The sequence below is a fragment of the Sceloporus undulatus genome, chromosome 2, assembly GCF_019175285.1.
Source record: "Sceloporus undulatus isolate JIND9_A2432 ecotype Alabama chromosome 2, SceUnd_v1.1, whole genome shotgun sequence".
Lineage (NCBI taxonomy): Eukaryota > Metazoa > Chordata > Lepidosauria > Squamata > Phrynosomatidae > Sceloporus > Sceloporus undulatus.
In genome coordinates this window covers 306,808,684-306,834,532 of record NC_056523.1, presented here as the reverse complement: position 1 = coordinate 306,834,532, position 25,849 = coordinate 306,808,684, and the positions used below count along the sequence as shown (strand labels likewise).

Genomic DNA, 25,849 nt, shown 5'->3' with positions numbered 1-25,849 from the left:
GGTTAGGCCGCATGTGGGCAGAGCACCCCGAGGCAACCTTAGCACGTGATGAGGACATCACGTAAAGCCGGGCCTTAAATTCAGCTGCTAGCCTGGTCAGCTTCCATAGATGGAATGGAGCATCGGTGGGTGCCATCTTCTCCTTTTCCTCAGGCAGCAAAACATATTGTGACAGTTCTGCCTTCTGCTATTAGAGTGGGCATGTCAAACCAAAATGTCTTCTTTTGAGAGCATGGTATGAAGCCACTGAGCTCAGTTCTTCAATTGAGTAGTTGTGTATTGATTATTAGTTCTTTATTTCTGTATGCATTGCTAGGTGGGACCTAATACTGCAGCAAGTGATTCATTCAATTTGCAACATCCATCTTGGGTTGAACAATCAAACACATGATCATAACTGGTTTAATTTTTTACGTTTTTTTCTGTTGATTCTAACATTTTGTACTCATTATCCCAAGGAAGAGTTTTAGGGCTCATTTACAACAGCCAGAAATACAGACATGTATTCTGGCCTGGAGCTGCCCTGGATTCCCCCATTACCTCCACAATCCATAGCAATACCAAGTGGCTATCTAGACATGTGTCCTGTGCCAATGGTGAGAATAATTCTTTCTCAGGTCATAAATGAGGTTCCCAGTATTGATCACTTGGCTGGGTACCTCGTTGTGACTTCAGAAGGAACAACTCACACCAATCACATTGCTGCAGGATGGCACAACAAGATGCATTGTGAAGACAGCCAGCTGTTGTTGCTACAGAGTGTTCCAGATTTTCCTGCAAAATCCAGAGCAAAAAATAAGTTATTTTAAGCTTGTTTAAGGGATCCAACATAGTGTAGTGGTTTGGACATTGGATCATGACTCTAGAGACCAGGATTCAATTCCCTGCTCAGCCATGGAAACCCACTGAGTGACTTTGGGACAGTCACATATCCTCAGCCCCATAAAAATGTGTGGTAGATTCTCCTTAGGGTTGCCATAAGAAGGACATTACATGATGGCACACAACAACAACAACAACAACTACAACGAGAGGGAAAGGGTGGATCAGGTGCAGAACTAGTCTGGTATCACGAAGACAGTACATACTTGAATCAGGGATTTGGTCCTTCATTGTGAAATCAGGTCATGTGAAGATATATGTGTGTATGTGTGTGTGTGTGTGTGTGTTACCACTTCATTTGACTCATATAGACATGTATCCAGAGAACCTAAAGCTTGCATTTTGGTTGTGGATATTGGTGTTGTTTTCTCATGGATTAGCAAGGCTATCTTTTTTTATTGTACACTAAAATTTGGCTTATATTAAAGGGAGGGGAGAATATCTTATTCCCTTTAAATTTCTTTCCCACACCAAACTTCTCCTAACTTATGTTTACACAGAGTCATTGCCCTTCCCTTTTTCTGGCAGGAATATTCTGCATAATGTGTCAGCCAACAGACGGTTCATAACTTTACAGGAAAACCCATGACTTTCCTTGTTGCTTGTTGTTGCTCCTCGTTGCTCAATAATTGTTATACAATAACTTCCTGGGGATTTTATTTCTTTCAACACAGGCACACAGAGGCACACTAATCTCTTCAATAAACATAAAACACTGTGTGACAACAGATGAGTGATAAGAGAGCCAGGGGTAGTATAATGGTTAGAGAAGGGGTGGACAGTTGGCCAGGGTGCACTGCAACCTGGGAGTGAGGAAACAGAGACAAAAATGGGGAGGCAGGATGGTTGGGACATTGATCACTATAAAAGAAGCTTCTATAGAAAAAAATGGTTAATGATTAAATAATCTCCAGTTAATGCACTTTAACTAGAGAGTATGTTGTGAAGCTTCCAAGAAAGCAAATCTTTTCCATGTGAAAAATATCTATGTAAACTAAATAACAGCGACTAGGAATTAAATGCACACTGTGCAAGTCATTCTACTGTGATGATCTGAATTGTTAATACAGTTGGCCATCCACATCAATAGATCATTTATCCATTGATTCAACCAACCACGGGTTGAAAATATTTTTTTTAAAATAGATATACATTTCAAAAAGCAAACCTTGATTTTGCCATTTTATATAAGGGATACTATTTTATTACGCCATTGTATTTAATGGGAGTTGGACATCCACAGATTTTGATATCCATAGGTGTCCTGGAACTAAGCATCAGTGATGGCCTACTGTAAAGTCTAATGTCCCATGGTTTCTCTCTGCATAGTTGTGGACAAACTGCCCACTTAAATTCTTTTCCAATATGGTACCTTCAAAGGAAAACTGTTTGTATTTGGACTGCTAAATATAAATCTGTCCCCTGATTAATCAGGGATACTTTTGAAGACTCAGTATACTAGCATTTACTCCAGGAATAGGGAACATGGGGCCCTGCAACTTGTTGGGGTGCAACTCAGTTGTGGTTGTTGGCTTTTATGTCATTTGACTGGTGAATCTGCTCCAGGTAATAGTCTAAACTTCCAAGGAGCAATCCCCAGTGTGGAACTGTAGTATCAAAAATAGTTTCAGGACTGTGAATAGTTCTTTTAAAGCTCAGATTAAACTCAGAGTGATTTCACTGGCCCCAACATGAGCAGCCATCTGCCACTGCTGTAATTCCAAAGACTGATGGGAGGTGATGTTCAGTAAGGCTTGGAGCAGCATATGTTATTTGTTCCCCCACCTCTGCAAAGGTACATGACTCAACCCAGAGCAATCAGAGGATCCAGTAGTCATACATACCTGAACATTTCTCCCAGTCATAGCACACATTATAGCCACAGGGCTCCTTCTTTATGCTGCCTGTAGAGATTTTGACCCTTTCGATGGCCCAGCTCAAGTCAACATCACTGTGGCAGGGACCAGAATGCAGGAAATGGAAGGAATGCTCTCTCAGGCATTTTTCTGCCAAGAACTGGCAGCTGGGCTTTGTAAGAGTTTGTTCAGAAGCTGGTTCCAGTACACAAACATCTTCAGAGTAGTGGCTGCCAAAGGACAAAGTTAAATCTTATTGAGAAATAAAAGGATCCAAAGGAACAAGGAAGATTTTTTTAGCTTTGTATACCCCAAAGAGAATCTTTGAATTTATTTTGGAGGCTGCTGAGAAAAAGTCATCTTGATCTGAGAAGCCACATCAAAGTTAAATTGTGTTAACCATCATCAGATATACATCAAGAATGTCATATTGGAAGCCATATAGAAGTTGCTATATTGCAAGCCATAAACTTTATGAGACGTTATGCCTTAATGCAGGGATAGCCAGCTGTGGCCCTTCAGATGTTATTAGCCTACAACTGCCAACAGTCCTCTTCCCATGGCTTTGTTGGCTAGGGCTAATGGGAGTTGTTGGCCAAAAATACATCTGGAGTCCCATACTTACCAACTGCTGTTCTAATGATTAAGGGAATTGAAAGATTAGCACAGTATTTGCTGCATGGCTTAAAATTAAGCTTTGTTCTTTTATCTATCTGCAGAAAAACAATTAAGAGGGCCTTAATTTGTAAAACACAAATTGCTGAAGGTCTGCACTGCCAAGCAACAGGGCCTTTGCCCCTTAATGCCTGCACTGAAGAGGGAATTTCAGCAGGTGCTGAATTTTCAGGCAAAGGACACGTGCTGAAATTTCCTCTTGTACCCAACCATTAATGGAACTAGAACCCTATCCCTTATTTCACCTGGCAACAGTATTGAAGGCCAAAATGCTCTTCCTTGAGGGAAAATAACTATGATAGTCCTGACTTATGAAGGTTTACCACATAACCCCCTGCTTTTCCATCAGGTATGAGATTCTGCCTAAACCACTGCTGCCACCAAATGTCAAAACTTTCTTCATCATCATCATCATCATCATCATCATCATCTTATTATCATTATTATTATCCCATCTGTCTCCCAAAATTGGGACTCAGAGCAGCTCTGAGTTGCTACCACCTTCCTTCCTTCCTTCCTTCCTTCCTTCCTTCCTTCCTGTCTCCATCTCTGCCACTAATGCAAGGACTTCCTACTGATGTGGCCACCTACTTTGAGGACCTCCTAGATACTCCCAAGATACCTGTGTGAAATATTATGCAACCTAAATCCCCACCAGTCATCATTCCTCTTTATTCACTGCTGCCTGTGTCTCAGTCCAAACTTTAGAATATATAGCTTTCCTGGAAGCATATATATATATATATATATATACACACACACACACACACACACACACACACACACACACACACACACACACAAAACAATATTTTATTCACAGAAGCTGAACATAACAAAACAGCTGCAGTATTTAATACATTTAGAGCACAGCTCAGACTCTCTTATACATTCCACTCCTAGCTAATTTAAACTTTTAAAAACCATTCATGAATTTCTAAACCTGACTGATTGACTGTCTTAACCACCAATCCTCTATCCACTTACTCCTTTCTTCTTTCTAACTACTCTAACATCTGTATTTGCTGGAAATTCAACAGAACCTGAAATTTCACTGTAAGTTCCTGAGCAACACTCCATGTGTTGTTCTGATAAAAATGATGGAGTGGGACAGGGATGGGTCCATTAAAAACCTGAATTCCTATTTGAACTTAAAAATTTGTCTACATGCCTTGTTATTAAAGCTTTTGTGGTGTTGATTTTATTCAGTATTTACATGTACATGAGAGCCAGTGTGGTGCAGTAGACTAGGACTTTGGAAAACAGGGTTTAAATCCCCATTCAGCCATGGAAACCCAATGGGTGACCCTGGTCAAGTCACATTTTCTTGGCCTCAGAGGAAAGCAAAGGTAAAAAACCCCTCTGAAAATGTTTTGCCAAGAAAACCCTATGATGGCTTTATGGTCGTCATACATTTGAAACAACTTGAAGGCACACAACAACAGCAACAACATGTACATGGTTTAAACTGTCTTAATTTGTTTTAAGGTACTTTAGCATGTTTTTAGACTTTTGACACTGATATGTAAATTATCCTTTACTGTTTCACATGTTGAATTATTATATATTGTTATAAATTAATTTATTGCACATCACCTTGAGGATCAGGATGTAACTATCTTGATAAATCAAATGAAACAAATAATAGTCACCATAGACAGATGCTGACATTCCACATGGGAAGGTCAGGTACCTGAAAGGATGGACAAGGAGATTTGATAGGCTTGGCCAGTATGCAGAGCTCCACTCCAACTTTTGGCACTAACGTGTTTGGGAGAACACATGAAGAAGGCTTCAATTGTATCCAGACATTAATGCTTTCCTGTTAAGGACTTTAAACACTTTCCAAAATGTCCAAAAGTGAAGTTTTTCTAGTTATAGCTTACCCACAATCCTCTGTTGGGGACATACACACACACTGAGAGACAGCCAGCTTTTGGCCTGGACTGCAGCTACCTTGGTCTTGAATGTAATCAGCTGCAAGAGTGGAGAAAGTCATGATTTCGAAGGAATACATAAACAAAAATGCCTGTGTGATACAGGCCTTGTGTCTGCACTGAATATATATAAATGTACAAGAGAAACTGATGATATAGGTGTGTATCTTGGCTTTACCTTTAATGTTTTTGTATGCAATGTCCTCATCACCTTAGCCCATAATCGCCCCCATGTTAAACCGTGATATCTGCACTTGTTTTCCTTACCTTTTTAAAAAGGATATATTCCAACTGTACCAAATTACCCCCCCCAAAAAACCAAAAACAACCCCCTCCCCCCCCAAAAAAAACCCCAAACATAGGTTATGAGATAGATCAATGATGTTTGGGCACTTTGTTTTGAAACTGAGTGCTAATTTGTCATTAAATGCCCCAAAACACGTAATAAGCTTAATGTGTGTAGTCTCTTTCTTATTTTTTTTCTACTGCACACTATCATTTTCCCACTGCACATTTTTCCCTGACTGCACATTTTGTACAGTACTAAACTCCACACTAAAGCAAACACACATATAAAAACACAGGTAGGCATCTCAATAAAAGTTTTAGTCAAATTCAGGTGAATGGAAATAGATGTGCTATGTTCTATATAGACCTCCTTGCTAAATATGAGGAAATTGGGGAGCTATGTGGTACTATTTTTTTTTAACTTGTGTACGTACTCTAATGCCCGAATAAGGCTATATAATGCAGGCAGAATTTGCATTCTGTGAGGAGACAAGCTGAAATATTTATATAGCCAACTAGTTCATAGGGTAGGTGTATGGGATTATTATTATTATTATTATTATTATTATTATTATTATTATTATTAAACTGATAGAGACACAATAATAATAATGCTTTCTTGCTTCTGTACTTTGCTTTGCAAAAGAATCAATAGTTACAGAAGGCCCATAGATTGAGCCTACAGAGTAAAGCGCAAATGGGCTGTGCTGGCCCCCACTCTTTCTTTCTGTGTGTGGCCGTAGCAAACACACTCACATAATCACCCCCTCCTTCCTCTGGAGGGCTCTGAATACAATGGCCTGTGTTTAGCAAGTGGCCTTGGAAGAGAACAGGATCAGTCTAGCTAAGTATCTCTTTTGCAGTAGCTAGCTATCTCTACATTCCAGGCTCCAAGCAGATGTAATGCCAAGAAGAAAATACAGGACCATTGAGTGAACAGTGAACGCAACCAATCGCTTGTTGTTTAGAAAACAGCCCTCTGCGAAGGGCATAAAAGGGGGGTGACAAGAAGCCATCGCGGCTGCAGCCTTGGTGACACCTATGTTGGTGTGCTGCTGCCCTGCGCAGACAATAAAGCGTTTTTTATTCTAGCCAGTTCGGTCTCCTTGACTCTGCTTGTCCTCTGGCTGGCCATGGGCCTTCGGGTTCGTGGGTTTGGGGTCACCCGCTACAAAACTATATGTTTAGAGTATAACACTTGTTCTCTGAGCAACTCACAGACCAATGCAACATTAAAATATAATGTAAAAAAGTACATGTTATTAAAATTAACATACAGTTCAAATGTAGATTAGAAACTGAGAGGCCCAGACTGTAAATTGTAAATTATCTGAAAGGCCAGAGTGAATTAAAATCTTCATCTTGCTCAGAGCAGCCTACTCACGTGTTGTCCCAATTTTATCCACAAATCCCCACTGCAAAGCAAGGTAGATGAACAGTGTAACTACACTGCAGAATTAAAGCAGTTCAACACCACTTTAACTGCCACATCACTAGCCTACAGAATCCTGGGATTTGTAGTTTGAAGAAACACCAGAGCACTCTAACAGACCAGGTGGAATACATCACCAAACTTACAAATCCCAGATTTTGTAGACTAGAGTCATGGCAGTTAAACTGTTGTCAAACTGCTGTAATTTTGCCACGTGGATACATCCTAAGAGAGCATGACTGACTCCAGAGATTCATGGCTGAGGAATAATTTAAATCTGGGTGTCCCAGGTCTCTGTTGCCTTTACCTCTCTCGCAAGTAAGTCGTCTCAAAATGGGAGGCTTCCAGGATGGGCCTTTGCCACAAGTGTATTGCATATGGCCATTTAGCTCAAAGGTTGCAGGGCACCTTAGCTGGATAGTTTCTCCAATGTTGTATTCACTTTTAAATGGGGAAATGGAGACATCCTGAGATGTTGATGGTCTGGGACAAGCAGACACTGTAGGAAAAAAGAGCTGAAAATAATATGTTATGACAAAAAGTGTGCCAGTTAAATAAAGAATGAAAGATGAACCAAGATATTTTCCTATTAGGTTTGTGGTTAAAATGCAAATGTTAACAACAATTTTAAAATTGACAATCTGATCCAATAGGAGCTAGTTGCCTAAAGAGAACATGTTTTATCCTTGGGAGGTGACATTATTTCATTTGTTTAATTTGATTTAGGTTAAATTATTTTCAACTCTAATCCCTACACTGTGCCTTCATTGCCAAAAGCAGTTCTGCTATGGTGAATATACAATTATAAAAGCATTATAGGATAATATTATAAATTAAATTGGGCAGGTCCAATGGCAGTGTAGTGGCAAAGTCAAAACAGGAGCAAAAAGGTGGGAAAACCAGTGGTGGCAGGGAAAACAGCAGTGGTAGCAGGGGTAGTGAGCCATGTCCTCTATGTTCTTGCTGCTGCCACCACGGCTGCTAATGCTCATCACTTTAGGGTGTCGTGGCCACCCAAAGAAGCAAGCATTGATAGAGACAAGTAGTGTGGGTGGCAGGCTGAGTCCTCCATCTGAGTCCTCCAACTGCTGGCTGGATGGGAGAGAGGGAAGTCCTGGAACTTTTGCACCTCTTTCCACCAGTGAACCCGCTGTCACCCCCCCCCCGCAAAGGTGTCACCAGGTGTGGTCCTCATTTCTCTGCATCTTTCTATTGATGCACCTGATCCCCTGACACATTACATTCTTAAATTATTCTTTACTTTCCCTAATTTACAAGTTAAATTGTGAGCATTTTTCTTGTTCTTACGTCGACATTCAACAGGCCTCTGTACCCATGTTTGATCTGACAGACAGCGAAAGAATGGATATCCCACAAGACTGTATCCACTCAGGCACACAACCTCAGCAACTTCACCAACAGCATAATGGTTCTTTTCATTCTGAAATTAACAAGGGAAAGGGAGTCACTCTGGGACAAAACATGTATAAATTTTCAAACACTGCATTCAAACAAAAGATACAACTTATGTTTATGTTAGACTGTTGTACTTATCAGATCTAAAGCAGAGGCAACCACAATACAGTTCATCAGATATTGTTGGACTGCAAATCCCATCATTCCTAACCAGCATAGCCAATAGTGATGAATACTGAGACCTACAGTTCAATCTGGAGTGCTACATTTTGGCCACTCTGATCTAAAGCTATGGAATTTCCTCATGGAGTTAAATATTTAGTGTCAAAACAGGCTCCAACCCTGTGCAGCCTATTTCATTACCACAGATGTCTTGCCAACTTCCATAAATTTCAGTAAGACTTAAAGCATCCAAGAGAACTTTCCAACCATTGATATAGTAATAAATTTTGGAAGTCACTGTAAATAGTACCAATGGCCTATGGCCATGGAGAGTCCAAAACTGCAAGACTCTGTCCTGATGCATAGCAACGAATCATATTCAGAAGTTTACATATCTACCAAGCTAAAGTTAAAGAGTCTTATTTTTCTGTTCATGTCTAAGCCACCTCCAAATACTTTAAATGTGTAACAAGGATTGTTCATAGCCATTCATTATTGCTGATGTGGAATATTTTCCCTTCAGCCACTGTGAGGATTTCAACTAAACTCAGATTGGACAGGGAAACTTGCAGTGGATGGCAGATGATGTTAAGATCTCTCCCAATCAAAAAGTCTCATTGGTCTGACCCTATGAGTTCTTTCTCCACAACCACCCTGCACCTGACAGCATGCACCTGTTATTGCAGTGCTACACACTGACTATGTTTGCTTAGAACTGAAGCTCATTTATGCTACTATTTTGTTTCCAGCTGTAATGCCTTTAAAACAGAGTTTTGGGTGCTAGTTTTCCAATTCCATGACCCACTGTAGGCTAAAGTAAAAGTCAATGTAGTTAGAAGTACACTTCTAAATGTGTTCTGGAGTGGTTGCAGATGCTGTGCCCATTTTATTACAAACTGCTGAACCTGAACATTTCCAGGAACAGTTTAAAAAAAGAAAAGAAATCAAGAATAACATTTGATGGGGGGATTGTGGTTCACGGCCATAAAAATTGCATGGGCCACATTTTGTGCATCCCGTCTCTAAAACCTCAGGGCATGAAGACAACCATTTTGTCCTCAGCATCTTTAACTCAGAACTGTACTGCCTTTGAAGATGGAATTTCCTTTTAACAGATGAAAACCCCATTTGTTATGAATCTTCCCATCTGCTAAAAAAGGAAAAAAAAACCAAACACTTAAGATAGTGATCATGTGCTGGAGCCAGAAGAAGTAAGAAGACTATGCTGCCAATTTTGGTATGTTTTAAAAAGCATCCTTTAAAATAGCACTTCTTGACAGTACACGCAGTTAGGCAACGGAATTAATTATCTTGAGAAGTAGTCAAGTCTCTTTTTCTGGATGTCTTCAAAAAGAGCTTGCATATCTACATCCTGGTGCTGCCCCATCTATAAGCAGGGCCTATGATGCACCTTCCAACTCTATGATTACAGACTGGAAACAGGGAATAGTCTTTCCAACCCCTAGCAATAAGAACCTCAGACACTCACCCTGATGAATCCATATTCTGGAGGATCTGGTTTAAGGCATCCTAATTCAGGTTGATGGACCAAAAGGTCACTCTCCTTTTTTGCTTCATCATCACTTATACACAGGGCCCCTCTAAAAGAAAAGAACCATGGAGCTGAAACGTTATAGACAGCCATGGGCCAGTGGTAGGGCAAAGCATATAATTTCCATACAGAAAGTCCTGGTATCTTCACTTAAGAGGGACAGATGGCATGAGAAACATACATCTGAACCCACATGGCATCAGCAATAAACCTATGATCACATTCATCCATGGTGACTTGTTTACAGTGCCTATGTGGTATGGATTGCCGTTCTTTTTGGTGTGGCATGGGAAGAGACCAATGGGATGTGTGCGACACCATGAGTTACCACACTGGGTAACTCTTTTATACTACACCAGGTAAAAAATTTTAGGGCGTCACCTTTTGATGCCAACCCTACTGGCATTCCTGACTAAATGGCAATGTAGTCTCTGGAGTTTTACACAGGATTTTTTCTCAGGCTTACCAGGAATGATCAGAAACATAATCTGCAACCTTGGGTCTTTTCACACTGCACAATCAGAGCAGTATGATTCTACTTTAACTGCCACAGTTCTATCCTATGGAATCCTGGAATCTGCAGTTTTGGAAGGGACACTTTGAATTCTCAGCCACAGAACTCTAATGCCCCACCAGAGCAAAAATCCCAGGATTCCATAGGATGCAGTCATGTTGGTTGAAGTGGGATCATACGACCATCATACAGTCCCCTTCTATATGCCTCTTACATATCAGCCTATCACAATCAAACCTTCTATTTCACTCTTACCTGTCAGCAAATATGGAAAAGTGGCACTCCTCTTCTTGCTCCTGTTCACCTTCACATGGTTTCCCTCCATTTAGGGGGGAAGGATTGTTACAAATCCGTGTCCTGCGTCTCTTATGGGAGGCATCACAGGAACTCCAGGTGGACCAGCAACTCCAGTAACCATCCACAGAAACTGAAACCCAATGAAATAAAAGCCCCAAGGAGGGATCAATTAGCTATGACGCTCTTCCCAGTTTAAAGCTAAATGCTTTGTACACTATAGTCTTCAAACTGGCTTAACAGTTCTTCTCTCTCCCTGATAGGGAGAAGGATACAGATGTTATATCTACACTTAACTAATGCTCATTGTTTAACTGAAATATATATATAACCCTATTCCTGCTTAGCAATGATACCCAGTGAAACAAAGCTGGCCTAGCATTTCCTCTAGGTGCAGACACATCAGATGAAGAATGCTTCTGTAACCCCTGTGGATTAAATAATATAACTGAATGGGTGGATGAATCATATTAGAAGGGATGAGGCTTATATACTTTTGATATAGAGACAGAAAGAAATGTGAAGGGGAATATTGCATCTTGGATCCAGATTATTTGAGGCTCTAAGAAAATGGGTAGGATGGCATAGGACAAGCCCATGCTATCCTATCCCAAGTCCTGACCTGGGGCAGTCCCCAGGCTGGTGCAGCGATGGGCAGGTGTTTACACACCCAGCCATCATTGCACCATGGATCCACTACTGACATGCCCTATGCTGTTGCTTCTCCTGAGAAGACACCTGTAGTGGCTTGTAATGGGATGCCTGGCTATACTCACATGGCCAGGTAGCCTGATCTGATTTCACAGGCCTTGCAATGGCAAGGCAGGTATGATGTACACAGGATCGTCTGGTTTGCTACATGTGGAGTTTCTAGAAACTCTGCAGCAAACAGCTGGTTTCTTTCAATTGGGTTAAGAGCACTTTGGACTGTGATCAGACCACATGCACCAGATATGTGTCTGGTCCGCTTGATCCCGGCCCAAGGCATTAGCACAATGTGAGGCCATGGGGGGTGGGGGGGCACAAGCTTTTTAGCCCATGTGTTCAGATCCTGAAAAACTCTAGGTAAGACTTCTCAAGTTTGAAAGTTCTTGGGTGAGAGCTTTCTCGTCATCCTAACAACCATAACAAGGACTTTTAGTGAAGACACAGAAAGGGTTTTCTTGGTGGCTGCTCCTGGGTTTTAAAATTCCGTCCTTAAAGAGACTAGGATGACTTCCTCCTTGGTGCCATTCCTTAGCAAAACCTCTTCTGATAGGCTTTAAAGGAACTGACCACAAAGGCTTTTAATGGTGTGTGGTTTTATGATATGCTGTTTGGCTCATTTTCACATTTTGTCTGTTAATAGATTTGTTGTAAATGGTTTTATATGTTCATACTGACTTTGTATATGTTTGTAGAGAGCCAGCGTGGTGTAGTGGTTTGAGCATTGGACTACAACTCTGGAGACTCCTCTTGGTCATGGATTCCATCTCCTCTCGTCCATGGAAACTCATTAGGTGGTCTTGGGCAAGCCACACTCTCTCAGCCTCATAGAGATGCAAGGGCAAAGGCAATGCCCTTCTGAGCAAATCTTGCCAAGAAAACACCATGAATGACGGGTTCATCTTAGGGTAGCCATAAGTAGGAAATGACTTGAAGGTGCACAACAACATATTTTGTACTTCTTTTTTGTAAATATTTTAATCTGTATTTGTTTTAACTTTTTTAAGCATTTTTGAGTCTCAATAGTGGGGAAAAGCTGGGAAATAAATGATTTAAATATGATGATAATGATAATGATGTCTATAATAGATGAAGTATAGATTACATAAGTAAAAATAAAATGAATAAAATGTACCAGATGTGTAATCAGGTGCTCTTAGCTCACAGTTATTGCCATATGTACCAGCCTGGCACACACAGAGGCATTCTGTTCCAGAGAGGATAGGCCTGCCATTGTTGGGACATGGCTTGCATTGACAAGGGTCAAATCGTTCCATGTATTCAATAAGGGCTCTCCTGAGGTTACGTCGCTTAGTTGCTGCACATGGAAAGTTCTTCACCAAATCCAAAATTAAACCAAGCTAAGAGACAAGAGGATAAGAGGCAATTAGGACTAGATCCACCAAAATTCCATGAGGAGAACACAATTGCATAGCATCCATTTTCTCTCTCCAGCTTTTTAAATGCTTATATAAACCCTTGTCCCTTCTCCAAGGTTATTGATATGCCTGTCTCAAGAACTCGTGCTGCTATTTCACCTACATAAGCAATCACACTTGTACCATGGACACTGGAAGCAACACAAATGATTTCTTTAATAAGACATGCTATTTCTTTTTTTTAAAACTGATTTTAAAATGTAGCATTTTAAATGTATTCTTTCAAAAGAAAGAAATGTATTATTTCAAAAAGAGTTAGTGTTAAACATATAAAAAGTCAGCAATTTTTAAATTACTGGAAATAACTGGTTTTTCTCCACAGTGCAAATGAATGTAAGCAAAACAAAAAATATGCTTGACTGCTGCAGATCAGAATGGGCGTGCTCTCTCTCTGTCTCTCTCATTTTTATAGGATTTGTCTAGTGATCACCTTCTCCTTTATTTGTCTCTGGACTGCATGCACTAACACCAAACACAAAGCAGGGTGCTATAGGACAACGTGATCAGCTCCCTCTCACCGTTGAGTGATGCTGCATTGAAATATTATGAGAGGTACCCAAAGGGTCATTTGCTTCTGCTTTTGCTCCTGCCTCCTCTGGCAGGATGGGGCTGAAAGCATCATCCTGCAGCATCTTGCTCAGTAGCAAGACAGAGCTCTGTCACTCTGGACATCTAACTGTCTTTTAAGGTGGGTTTCAGGGTCATTTGTAGTCATAGCAGCAGTACCATAACTGCAAATGAGAATACAGCACAGTTATGATGTCCTATGTTTAACTTGGAAGAGCCAGAATGGTATTGTGGTTTGAGTTTGGACTAGGAAACTGGGAGGCCAAACTAAGAATCTTTGCTTGGCAATGGAAACCTACTGGATGAACTTGGACAAGTCACACTCTTTCACTTCAGAGAAAGGCAAAGGCAAACCCCTTATGAAGAAAATTGACAAGAAAACCCTATGAGGGGTTCACCTTAGGGTCACCATAAGTCAGTAATGACCTGAAGATACACAACAACAAGAGTAACAAAGTTTAACTTACAGCATCATAACTGCCTAACAGAATGTATTGTGCTTCTTTTTGAAAAGTTAGCATCTGGATCTACATATCTGCTTATTTCTTCTTTTCTCTTTTTATTCTATAAATATTCTATAAGTATTCTATAGTATCTAGAAAAATGCTGATGCTTGTGAACAGAGGTTGAATGTTCCTTATCTGAGATGGGACCAGAAGTGTTTTGGATATTTTTTTTGAATTTTGGAATATTTGCATATGCCTAATGAGAGATCTTGGAGATGGGACCCAAATCTAAACATGACATTCATTTATGTTCCATATACACCTTATAAATACAGTCTGAAGGTACTTCCATTCTCTTCCTGAGGAAGACAGTTATAAAAGTGTGCCTTTTGTTGAATGGATTTTTCCAGCACAACAAAAGGCACGCTTTTACAACTGTCTCTGGCAGGCAGAGTATGAAAGTATTACAACAACATGTGGAGAGGCATGGAGAAAGGCACTACTCTTCCACTCCATTTCAGCTTTCTTTTCTCAAGTGATGAGGCGCACAGTTCCATTTGTAAATGAGAATGTGAATCTTAAGAAACCAGCAATCCTGATTAAGAAGTAAAAAATACTAATGGCTAAAGAGAGAAACCACCCACACTTGCTCTTTTTTGCTTTCTTACCTCAAAGTCAATGACAACTGGATTTTCCTTGGTTGATTCCAGCCAATTCATATATGTAACATGTTCAGGCAAAACTCCTCTTTTTTCCCAAGCAAGAGCGGCAGCATATTCTGATCTCCCACCTTTTACTAATGATATAGATTTTTCAGAAGATTGCAAAAATGAACCTAGGAGAGATTTGAAATTAGTTATTAGAATTTGCACAACACATTCATGAATAAATTTACAGCATCCATTCAAAGCCAAGACAAAATAGGATCAGTAGAGGGATGGTTAGCATTTGATGGCAGCAGATAGAGCTTTTAATGGGGAGGGTGTGTAGTGTCCCCCCCCCAATGTTTTAGATGCCATTTTTTAAAAATAATTAAATCAAGCACTTATTTATTTCTCTGGTTAAAAATATTTTGCACAATGTCTTCTTTTGTCTTCAATTCCTTTAATATTTTTTGTTTCTTTCTAGTTTATATATTTTTACTTCTGATGTTCTCTGCCATTCCTGTCTCTGGCTACAGACTTCCCTGCATCTCAGATTATCTTCATTGGCAATTCTGCCATGCAATTCTCCCAGAAGTAATGATGCAATTCCTTTTAAAAATTTTCCATGAAAGCTCCATCTTTAAGGATTTTATCATTTAACATCCAGTTGAAATCCTTCTTTAGAATTTGAATATGGTTTATGGGGTTGGGGTCAGAGATTACTTTTGGCATAATAGTCATTTTTAAAATTCTTGTTAAAAGATTTTTAGAGGTCCCACACTGAGAGAAAGGGGGGATATAAATTAATTAATTGATTAATTAAATATAATTAAAACAGCAAGTATGGATCCTGTTTCTTTTTGCTAAATTAATTAGAGTGGACATTACCAGAAAACTCAAAGCTTATAGAACTTTTTTGATTGGAGGCATATACTTATTTTTAAAGCATAGCACTGATAAATGAGAAGACTGACCACTGAGGAAGAACTGTTGGCAGGGCTGTATGTGTTCTACCATTTTGCAAAGTCACTGCTCATATGCAGAGTTTGATAATAGTGTCAGGGATGATGGGAGTTGTAGCTCTTCACCTCTGGCTCGAACTCACCACCTTGTTATGCACCGGCGCTGACCAGTTTTGGTCAGTGGTTAAAGCTTTGCTCTAAAGCAGCAGAGTTACAGAGAATAGGCTGAAGACCCTGACTCTCCAAGCCTTCTCACTCTTGCTTCCACAGAAGTCTTCACCCTTCTTCAGGATTCAGCTGGCTCTTGTAGCTTCACCCAAGACACCAGACAACTCAGTAGTCTTATATAAAAGATCTACTTTATTCTACTATATACAGCTCCAAAACTATCCAATACTCCTCCACTACTACCCACAAAATACATTGGGATTCATAGCCATTATTATAGTCATTGGAAAAACACCACCCACTCTTGTCAGTTTCCACCCAGTGGGCGTGTACAACCATTTTCATTGGTTCTCTTGTTTCATCCCACAATTAATGATTTCATCATTTCACCTTGTCCACTTTAACAATTCTCAGGTGTGTCCAATTATCCACTTGGCATTTCTGTCCTTGGCATTTAGGACTTGCTAACTTCATTACCTTTTACACCTGTGTGGCTTCTAATTGCTTCTGCTTAGTCATCCTGACTCTCACATACAAGTTTTATTTCTTTCACTGTATATCCCATGTTGCTTTTTTTCTTAACAAATAGGTGCAGAGTTTACCACCTCAAGAATCTTGGCTTTATTCTCTTTTCATTTAAAAAAAACACACCCCAAATTTCTAGCCCTCAAGGAGTGCACATTGATTTGAAAGTGCTTACTAACGTTTAAGAAGGCAATAGTACTACCAGGGACTGATTTCATCACTTTGGAAATCTCATTTCTATGCTTTGTGATTTGTCAGAGCAGGGTAACTTAGGCTGCATCCTCACTGCAGAAATAATCCAGGATGATGCCACTTTAACTGCTATGGCTAAATGCTATGGAATACTGGGAGTTGTAGTTTGTTGTGGCAACAGAGCTCCCTAACAGAAAAGGCTACAAATCCCAGAATTCCATAGCATTGAGCCATGACAGTTAAAGTGGTGTTCTGCAGTGCAGATACAGCCTTAGATATAAGAGGGAGGTCTATGCAAATTAGGTTAGATCCAGATTTAAACATACTTAGAGCAAATCCACCAATATTAAAGGTTCTTAACTTAGTCATGACAAAGTTAAAGAGACAAAAAGTGGTGAAGAAGGAATTTAACAGCACCTCTAAGACTGACTGAAAGATCAGCATGATCTTTCATGAATTTCAATCCACTTTGTCAGATGGAATAATGGTCAAACATCAAAGAGACAACAATTTTACATAGTTGTAAAATAGTGCTTTATTGTTATGTAAAGTAGCTGTGGATATGTGATGGGTGCTAGTTGTGATCCTGGCCATAGACTTTGAAAGAATTATATAGGAAGATTCAAGTCTGTTAAGCCACATTTGTTTCAGTAAACCTACTCATAATATGTCTAAAACTGGATTGTTGTTGTTGTTGTTGTTGTTGTTGTTGTGTGCCTTCAAGTCATCTGTGACTTAAAGCAACCCTAAGGTGATCTTGTCACTAGTATTTTGTTGGCAGGATTTGTCCATGCAGCCATTGCATAATGCATGCAAATTACATATTGAGCTTTTTGTGATGTGTTCATTCATTTACATTATCTGTTACCACTCTTCTGCTTAAACTTCCAGGATCACATGAGATATGATGCTGAATGCATCTTTTCACATAATACATTGTTTTCTTTTTGTTTGAACCTACACACACATTGTCCACTGGGGGATTTTCTTATGAAGCAAATTGCTTCATAAGAATTACAGTATTATTATTACTGAAAGAGTGCTATTCAACATCTTTATCAATGACTTGGAGGACAATATTGGGGGCATACTTATCAAATTTGCAGATGACACCAAATTAGGAGGAGTAGCTAATACTCCAGAGGACAGGATCAAGATTCAAAATGACCTGAACAGACTAGAAAACTGGGCCATAGCTAACAAAATGAAATTCAACACGGAGAAATGTAAGGTACTGCACTTAGGGCAGAAAAACAAAAAGCACAGATATAGGATGGAGGACACCTGGCTGAATGAAACTACATGTGAAAGGGATCTGGGAGTCCAAGTAGACCATAAGTTGAACATGAGTCAACAGTGCGATGCGGCAGCTAACAAGGCCAATGCGATTTTAGGCTGCATCAATAGAAGTATAGTGTCTAGATCAAGGGAAGTAATAGTGCCACTCTATTCTGTATTGGTCAGACCCCACCTGGAATATTGTGTCCAGTTCTGGGCACCACAATTCAAAAAGGACATTGAGAAACTGGAGCATGTCCAAAGGAGGGCGACTAAAATGGTGAAAGGTCTGGAAACCTTGCCCTATGAGGAATGACTCAGGGAGCTGGGGATGTTTAGCCTGGAGAAGAGAAGGTTAAGAGGTGATATGATAGCCCTGTTCAAATATTTAAAGGGATGTCACATTGAGGAGGGAGCAAGCTTGTTTTCTGCTGCTCCAGAGACTAGGACCCGGAGCAATGGATGCAAACTACAGGAAAAAAGATTCCACCTCAACATTAGGAGGAACTTCCTGACAGTAAGGGCTGTTCGACAGTGGAACAAACTCCCTCGGAGTGTAGTGGAGTCTCCTTCCTTGGAGGTCTTCAAGCAGAGGCTGGATGGCCATCTGTCGGGGATGCTTTGATTGTGATTTCCTGCATGGCAGGGGGTTGGACTGGATGGCCCTTGTGGTCTCTTCCAACTCTATGATTCTATGATTCTTTGGTGCCTGCCAATGCCATGTTTGAGACAATTAGCAGCATGATGGTACTTATCTTTTTTTTAAAGCCTAAATATTTTTTTATTAAAAATTTTTATTAAATTTTCCCATACAGAAAAAGCAAGTTTGTTCCTGAATACATAATTACAATGACGTATATTGTCTATACAATTCAGGTTTCAAAATAACAAAGCTTTAATTCCAGCAAATGTTCTACTTCCTAGCTTTAAATTCCCCTCTTATGAAGTTTCCTTAATTATATGTGTATTCTTGCTTAGATTATATACACTCAGTTAATTGAAGATTCCCCATTGTTATCAACATTTCCCATGGTGTATTTATAAGTTTTTCTACAACATTATCTAATACCAAAATATTGCAACCCTAGCTAATATAAACGTTCAAAGAAAAGTGAACTGGACGATCAAAATTAACCTTATTTCCACAACGATGTTATTTTTGAAGAGTTTCTAGTGGTTAACCATTATAAGAAAGCTTCGACCAGACTGTCCTCCTATTTCCACCTTTTTTTCAAAAAGGACACCACTTTTTTCCATTCCAACTGTGTCCTCTCGTTTTTACTTCCCCTCTTTAAACTACAGGAAATCAAGTCCAGTTGTCTAATATCATTTAACTTAATAAGCCATTCCTCTAGTTGTATTACATTAGTGTCTTTCCAGTGATTTGCAATAATCAGTCTAGCTGCTGTTATCATATACAGTATAGTTTTCCAATATTTACATTCGTCATTATTTTTAATAAAATAAGTCATGTTCAACAAATACAGTTCTGGTCTTTTTTTATATCCAATATTAAAGATTTGTTGAATTATACTATGGATCTTGTCCCAGAAGGGTTTCACCTTTGCACACCACATATGCATCATTGTCCCTTTGTCTTCCTGACACCTCCAACATTTTTACTACCATGGATAGCACCACCACACTTGTTTCTGCCCATTTGTGATTGAAAGACCAGTTTAGACTGTGCATGACAGTTCTTGCATTCTTACTGCTCACCCTGGCAAATGCCTGGACTACTGAAAATAATAGCATTAGTTATACTTTTTACATTTTTATTTCCCCTTTTAACTAAGAAAGAGTAGTACTCAACCTGGCTAACAAGCATCATTAAACCAAATTAAATTAAACAATACAGTAAAGCCATTCAAATCTCCACAATAATCAAAGCCATTACAATCACCACAACAATCCATAAGCTTTGATGCATTAAAACATGAAGCATGTTTCCCTATATAGTCACCTTCATGGCGAGCAGTCATTTCATTGTTGGTGCATCTTGTATGCACTTTTTTCTTCTTTCTAAAAAGGACACGCCTAGTTGTTTCTGTTCGAACGCACTCTTTCATTTCTTCCTGTGTTAAACCTAAGCAAAGGAGAGGGAGTAATTTTTATAATAATTTACAATACTTTGATCCACAAGCTTTTAGCTGCCAGTTCCTGGTGAGATTCCAGGAAACAAAGAAACAATTCTAGTCAATGGACACAAACATGGTATTGATCCCTGGACCATGGAGGGGGGGGGGGAATGGCACACTCCTCTTATCAAATGTTTTGAAATGCACTGCTAAAAATTCACAATATAAACCAGCTTTCATGATTCCTGCCCCCATTCCTGCAAACTGCATTATAATTAATTTATACCCATTTTACAGATGGGAAGCAGATAATGATGAAACATTTTTTTAAAAAGGGTGTACAGCAGGGGATAGACAACTATGGAAGGCTTGGAAGTGTGTGTGTGTGTGTGTGTGTGTGTGTGCGCCAGTTTTTTCCCAGGTTGGGACCCAAGGAGGCTTCCATAATGACAAATTAAAAATGATTATAAAACGTTTTAAAATCAAGTTAAAAACACCACATTAGAACTCTATAAAAGTGATTTAAAATTATACAAAGGTCGCAATGAAAAGGATGATAGTGTCCAGATCAAATGAAGTAATATACCATTCTATTCTACTTTGGTTAGGCTCACCTGAATACTGCGTATAGTTCTGGGCATCAGAGTTCAAAAAGTCAGTTCATAACTTGTAAAGCATCTAGAGGAGGGCAACCAAGATAATAAAAAGGTCTGGAAACCAAGCCCTGTGAGGAAGATCTCAGGGGTTGGGCATGTTTAGTTTGGAGAAGAGAACATCGAGAGGTAATAAGACAGCTATCTTTTAAATATCTGAAGGAGTGTCATGTAGAAGATGGAGAAAGCTTGTTTTCTGCATCTCCAAAGGCTAGGAGCCTTATCTCAAAATAAAAGAAAACAGAAATGGAGCTAGAGAGTAGCAACTTTCTCTGTGCCTTACCACATGATATCATGCAGCTTCAATTCTCTTCCTTTGGAGAATGGTTGTAAAAGTGTATCTTTTTTCTAGGTGAACAAGCCATTAAACAAAATACAAGCTTTTACAATCATCTCTCACAGGAAGAGAACTGAAGCACTACGACACTGTGTGATAAGACATGGAGAAAGCCGTTACTCTCGAGCTCTGTTTCTACTTTGTTTTCTTGTGTGATAAGGCTCTAGGACACTAGCAATGGATTCAATTTGCAAAAGAGGTTTCACCTGAACATTGGGAAGAAGTTCCTGACAGTAAGAGCTGTTGGAATGGATTGCTTTGGACAGTGGTGGACTCTAAACAGATCTAAACATAGTTTGGATGGTTGCCTCTCAGTGTATTTTAGATGTCTAATTCTGCATGGCAGGGGGTTGACCAAGGACTAGTTTACATGTAAGTGCACTATGCAAATTGGTGTGCATTTTCACACATTGATGGTGAACTGTCTTCATTTTCCTGAGCAAATTCACATCTATTCACATCTATTCAGCTTTCCTCTGTTGTAAATGCACAGCCATCTGAATGCATCCATGCAAAGCAGATGAGTGGCCACATGTATGATTATGCGCATTTCTGCGCATTTCTGCAGATACTCCAGTAAGCAAACAAACAAACAAGTTTCATTTATATACTGCTTCATACCACCTAAGCAGTGTCTAAGTAATTTACAACTGTAAGCTAATTTGCCCCCAACAATCTGGGTACTCATTTTAGTGACCTCCTCGGAAGGATGCAAGCCTGAGTCAAGCTTGAGCCCTTTTGCTTGTCTTGAACTCACAACCTTGTGGTTTTGAGTGAGTGGCTGCAGTACAGGCATTTAACCACTGCACCACCAGGGCTCCTAAGTAAGACCCATGAAACCTTTTCTTGTGGAGTTTAAGGAGTTTTTCAGATCCCCTCCACCTCTCAAAAAGCCCAAACTCCTGCATGTGTGGCTCAGTCAAATTCTATTCAACTGGAATGAGAAGTATTTTAAACATGTAGACTAGCCCCAGATGGTGCCTTGTAATGCCTTCCAGCTATATGATTCTACAAAAATTCCTTTGAAAAATCATCCATGTACATCCCATCACACTTTAAATTCTTCTTTTTAGGTTTTCCACAAGAAATATAAACTTCCCTACCTCTTTTTTTTTTAAACACTGTCATAAATATTCCCATGGACACATTATGTTTTATTTTCTCATTTTAAAAAGGTTTATAGAAAAAAGAGGGGGAAATTGCTATTGTAGAACATACTAAAATAATGGGCACTGATTCTTCTACTCAACTGAGCTATTAGTTTGCCAGCTGTCTAAAAATCAGCAACACTAAATAGATTACCTTTCCTCACTAATGGCCACATACCTGAGGTTTTCAGCTCTTCAGCACTGTATTGATAGAGGAGGTCATATGTACCACCCATGGAACCAGATGTATAGTAATGAGTCCCAAAGTCATCAAATATCCGGCTGTAGAGGGCATAGTTGTACTCCAGAGGCAGGCTGTTGAGGGCCTTCAAGAAGACACCAGACAGCTGCAAATCTGACTGTTTCATTGTGAAGTTTGATACTGCAATCACTTTATGAATCCTAATAAAGTTGGAGTTCTAAAAGGGAAGAGTAAAAGAAACTCCAGTTGATAATCTGATGAAAACATTCTCATAGTGGAACGTTCCCAGCTGGGTCCTTTTACACCACACAATTGCTGTACAGTGCTCCCTCGGGTTACGAAATTAATTCGTTCCGCAGCCGCTTTCGTAACCCGAAAAGCCTTCGCAAGCCGAAAACCCATAGGCGCTAATGGGGAAAAGCCGCGTTTCGTGCGAAAAAGCGCCGAAAAGCACCAAAAATTTTCTTCGTAACCCGAAAAAACATTCGTAACCCGGAACAGTTATTTCCTATGGGATTTTTTCGTATCCCGGAAATTTCGTAACCTGGGTATTTCGTATCCCGGGGTACCACTGTACTATGATTCCACTTTAACTTGCACGGCAACTTCCTATGGAATCATGGAGTCTGTAATTTGATGAAACGCTGGAGGTCTGTGAATAATGCCACTCCTTAAACTAAAAATCCCAGGATTCTATACCATGGAACCATGGCAGTTAAAGTGGAATCATATTGCTATAATTGTGTAGTGTGAAAGGGCTCTGGTTTACGCATGTGCATATGCTTGCATTTTTATCTTGTTCTTTCTCCAAGTCATGTAGAGCAGCGTACTGTACATGGTTTCTCTCCAGCAGTCAGAAAAAGTCAGCCAGCCATGGTAGAGCTACTCCAAAACATTTAGGGTGCCTGAGTGTACATCTATATAAAGGTAAAGATTTTCCCTTTCACAAAAGTTATCAAGTCATGTCTGACTGTAAGGGTCGGTGCTCATCTCCATTACTAAGCCAAAAAGCCAGAGTTGTCAAATATGACTCTGTGATCATGTGGCCATCATGACTGCACAGAACACTATTGGGAATAGCACTAAAATTAGGGATGCCATATCCTGCCTGCAGGCGGGACAGTCCCAGTTTTGGCGGTCCTGGTCCGGTCCCAGCCCAAATGTGCTGTTGTGTGTGTTTTGGAATGGGGGGGGGAGTGTTGGCCAGAAAGGGAAGTACATTTCTGCCATCTGTCTAGGAATAATGCCAAAATGTCCTCCATTTTGAGCATGCCTAAGAAACATGCATTTATATTAATGTTTTTTTTTAAATTATTATTTTTAGTTGTTCGTGTGTCCTCCATTTTAAAAACATGCCCTACATTTGGGGCTAAATTTTATCCTACATTTGTCCTACATTTTTCCCGGTTTGGAGGTTGACAGTTATGGCAACCCTACCTAAAATAGTAGGGTATTTATCTGCTTGTACTTTTACCTGCTTTTGGATTGCTAGGTTGGCAGAAGCTGGGACTAGTGATGGGAGCTCACTCCATCATGGGGCGTTTGGGTCTGGAACCACCGACCTGCCAATCTTGCAATCATTACAGTCAGTGTCTTAACCCCTGAACCACTATATCCCAGGGTACATCTATACTGTAGAATTAATGCAGTTTGACACTGCTTTAAGTGCTGTAGCTCCATCCTATAAAATTCTGGGATTTGTAGTTTTCAAATTGAGATTTTGCCTGCCTCAAGTGGGAGTGCCAGAACTGGCAAAATTTTCCACTGCAACCTCATACCCTATCCAATATGAAAAATGAGACACACAAAGTCAAGCAACATCAGAGTGTGTTCAGCATGGCCAAGGTTATTAATGAAGAAGAGCATATAATCTAGGAGAGACTGCAGATATTGTTTCTGCCTGATTCTACCAGGAAGGGCAAGATTCTGCCCTTCTCTCTTCTCTCCTCTTCTGAGTAAATTGAATACAAACTGGTTTTGCACTTTTAACTCAGTTTGGAGCAACTAAAGTAAGTACTCTATCATGCAATAACGTGAAACCACATGATTGCATTCGGACTGACTTCCCATTGCCCAAAATTGCGTGTGGTAGCCTATCACGCAATAATGTTAAACCCCATGATTGCATTTGGATTGCCATTGGATTATACTTCCAATTTCCCTTGTCTGATAAACTACTATGACATTTTAAAGGCAGCTGAAAAAGTGGGATGACAGAGGATTAATTGGGACTGCCCTGCCATATTGGGACAGGTGGAGAGTATGTCCTAATGGCAGGGCTAACCCTCAGCCATGTTTTCCTCTAGGTCAGTGCTTCTCAAACTTTACTCCTCCATAGGGTTGCCATAAGGCAGGACCTCCAAACCGGGACAAATGTAGGGCAACATTTTCAAATGTAGGGCATATTTTTTAAAAATGGAGGACACATGAAAAAATTTGATTATTTTTAAAATATGTTAATATAAATGCATGTTTCTTAGGCATGCTCAAAATGAAGGACATTTTGGCATTATTCCTAGACAGATGGCAGAAATGTACTTCCCTTTCTGGCCAAACCACCCCCCCTCCTCATTCCAAAACACACGACAGCACATTTGGGCATTTCACATGGCTTTACTTAACATGGCCTCTTGCATATTTCAGAGGCTTATTCCATAACCAAACCCTTTGGGTTTAACACTGAACATGGGTTAACATGGCTATGCATATTGAACATGTCAAGGTGGTTAAACAAAAAGTGGATTTGCCCTCGGTTTCATAGAATCATAGCGTTGGAAGAGACCGCAAGGGCCATCCAGTCCAACGTGGTTTACATTTAAAAGATGAGGCATTTAGACTCCCAGTGAAACATGAACGATTTATGGCCTTTTTTTTTCCTCACTGTAACCTGGAAAGTAAGGCCTCTTGCAAGACATATACAGTATACCAAGTGGGCTGGCAATAGCTCTGAATGGCAGGTGTCCTGAAGACCTGCTCTCTAGGCTAAGCCAGGCAGGGAGCCTCCAGAGCCTTGCTGGGGGGGAATCCTGGGGGTAGGGCCAAATTGGGGTGGGACTGTGTGGACCCGCCCCAAACTGGGAAAGCCCCGCCCCCAGGTGGGATATGGCAAGCCTACTCCTCCAGAAGTTTTGGATTTCAGCTCCCAGAATTCCTGACTGTTGGCCAAACTGGCTGGGGTTTCTGGGAGTTGAAGTCCCAATCACGTGGAGGACAAAAGTTTGGGAATCACTGCCTAGTTTACTACAATAGGTTGAGTAAGCAAAAGTGTCACTCTCTCAGGTATTCATGTGGACAATTTTGGATTTTTGAGTATTTTGGATTCTAGATAAGGGTGACTTTCCCTCCAGCTTGCTTATATATTTTTGTTTCTTAACTGCAACATTTTGACTCCATTTCTTGATCAATATGCAGCTCTTTAGCTTGTTGTTAGAGGACGTAATGTTCTTATTACTCCCTAGCAGAGTAATGATTAATTGCTAGACCTATCACTCATAGTC

The 25,849-nt window shown here is 40.0% G+C and overlaps 1 protein-coding gene across 6 annotated transcripts in view; it reads right to left on the bottom strand.

The window, feature by feature from the left end:
- The window catches only part of C6 (complement C6), a 48,043-nt gene that overhangs the window by 2,499 nt on the left and 19,695 nt on the right, over positions 1–25,849 (bottom strand). For 5 of the 6 annotated variants that reach the window (XM_042451877.1, XM_042451876.1, XM_042451878.1 and 2 more), the window contains 10 exons: positions 22,329–22,569; positions 19,898–20,020; positions 14,834–15,000; positions 12,849–13,074; positions 10,970–11,141; positions 10,138–10,249; positions 8,379–8,511; positions 7,378–7,569; positions 5,300–5,390; positions 2,727–2,968 (listed from right to left, as the gene is read on the bottom strand). In XM_042451877.1, coding sequence (XP_042307811.1) covers positions 2,727–2,968; positions 5,300–5,390; positions 7,378–7,569; positions 8,379–8,511; positions 10,138–10,249; positions 10,970–11,141; positions 12,849–13,074; positions 14,834–15,000; positions 19,898–20,020; positions 22,329–22,569 — 1,699 coding nt within the window. Of the gene's footprint in view, positions 1–2,726; positions 2,969–5,299; positions 5,391–7,377; positions 7,586–8,378; positions 8,512–10,137; positions 10,250–10,969; positions 11,142–12,848; positions 13,075–14,833; positions 15,001–19,897; positions 20,021–22,328; positions 22,570–25,849 lie in introns of those variants that run through there. The other variant, XM_042451879.1, reaches the window with a different exon arrangement.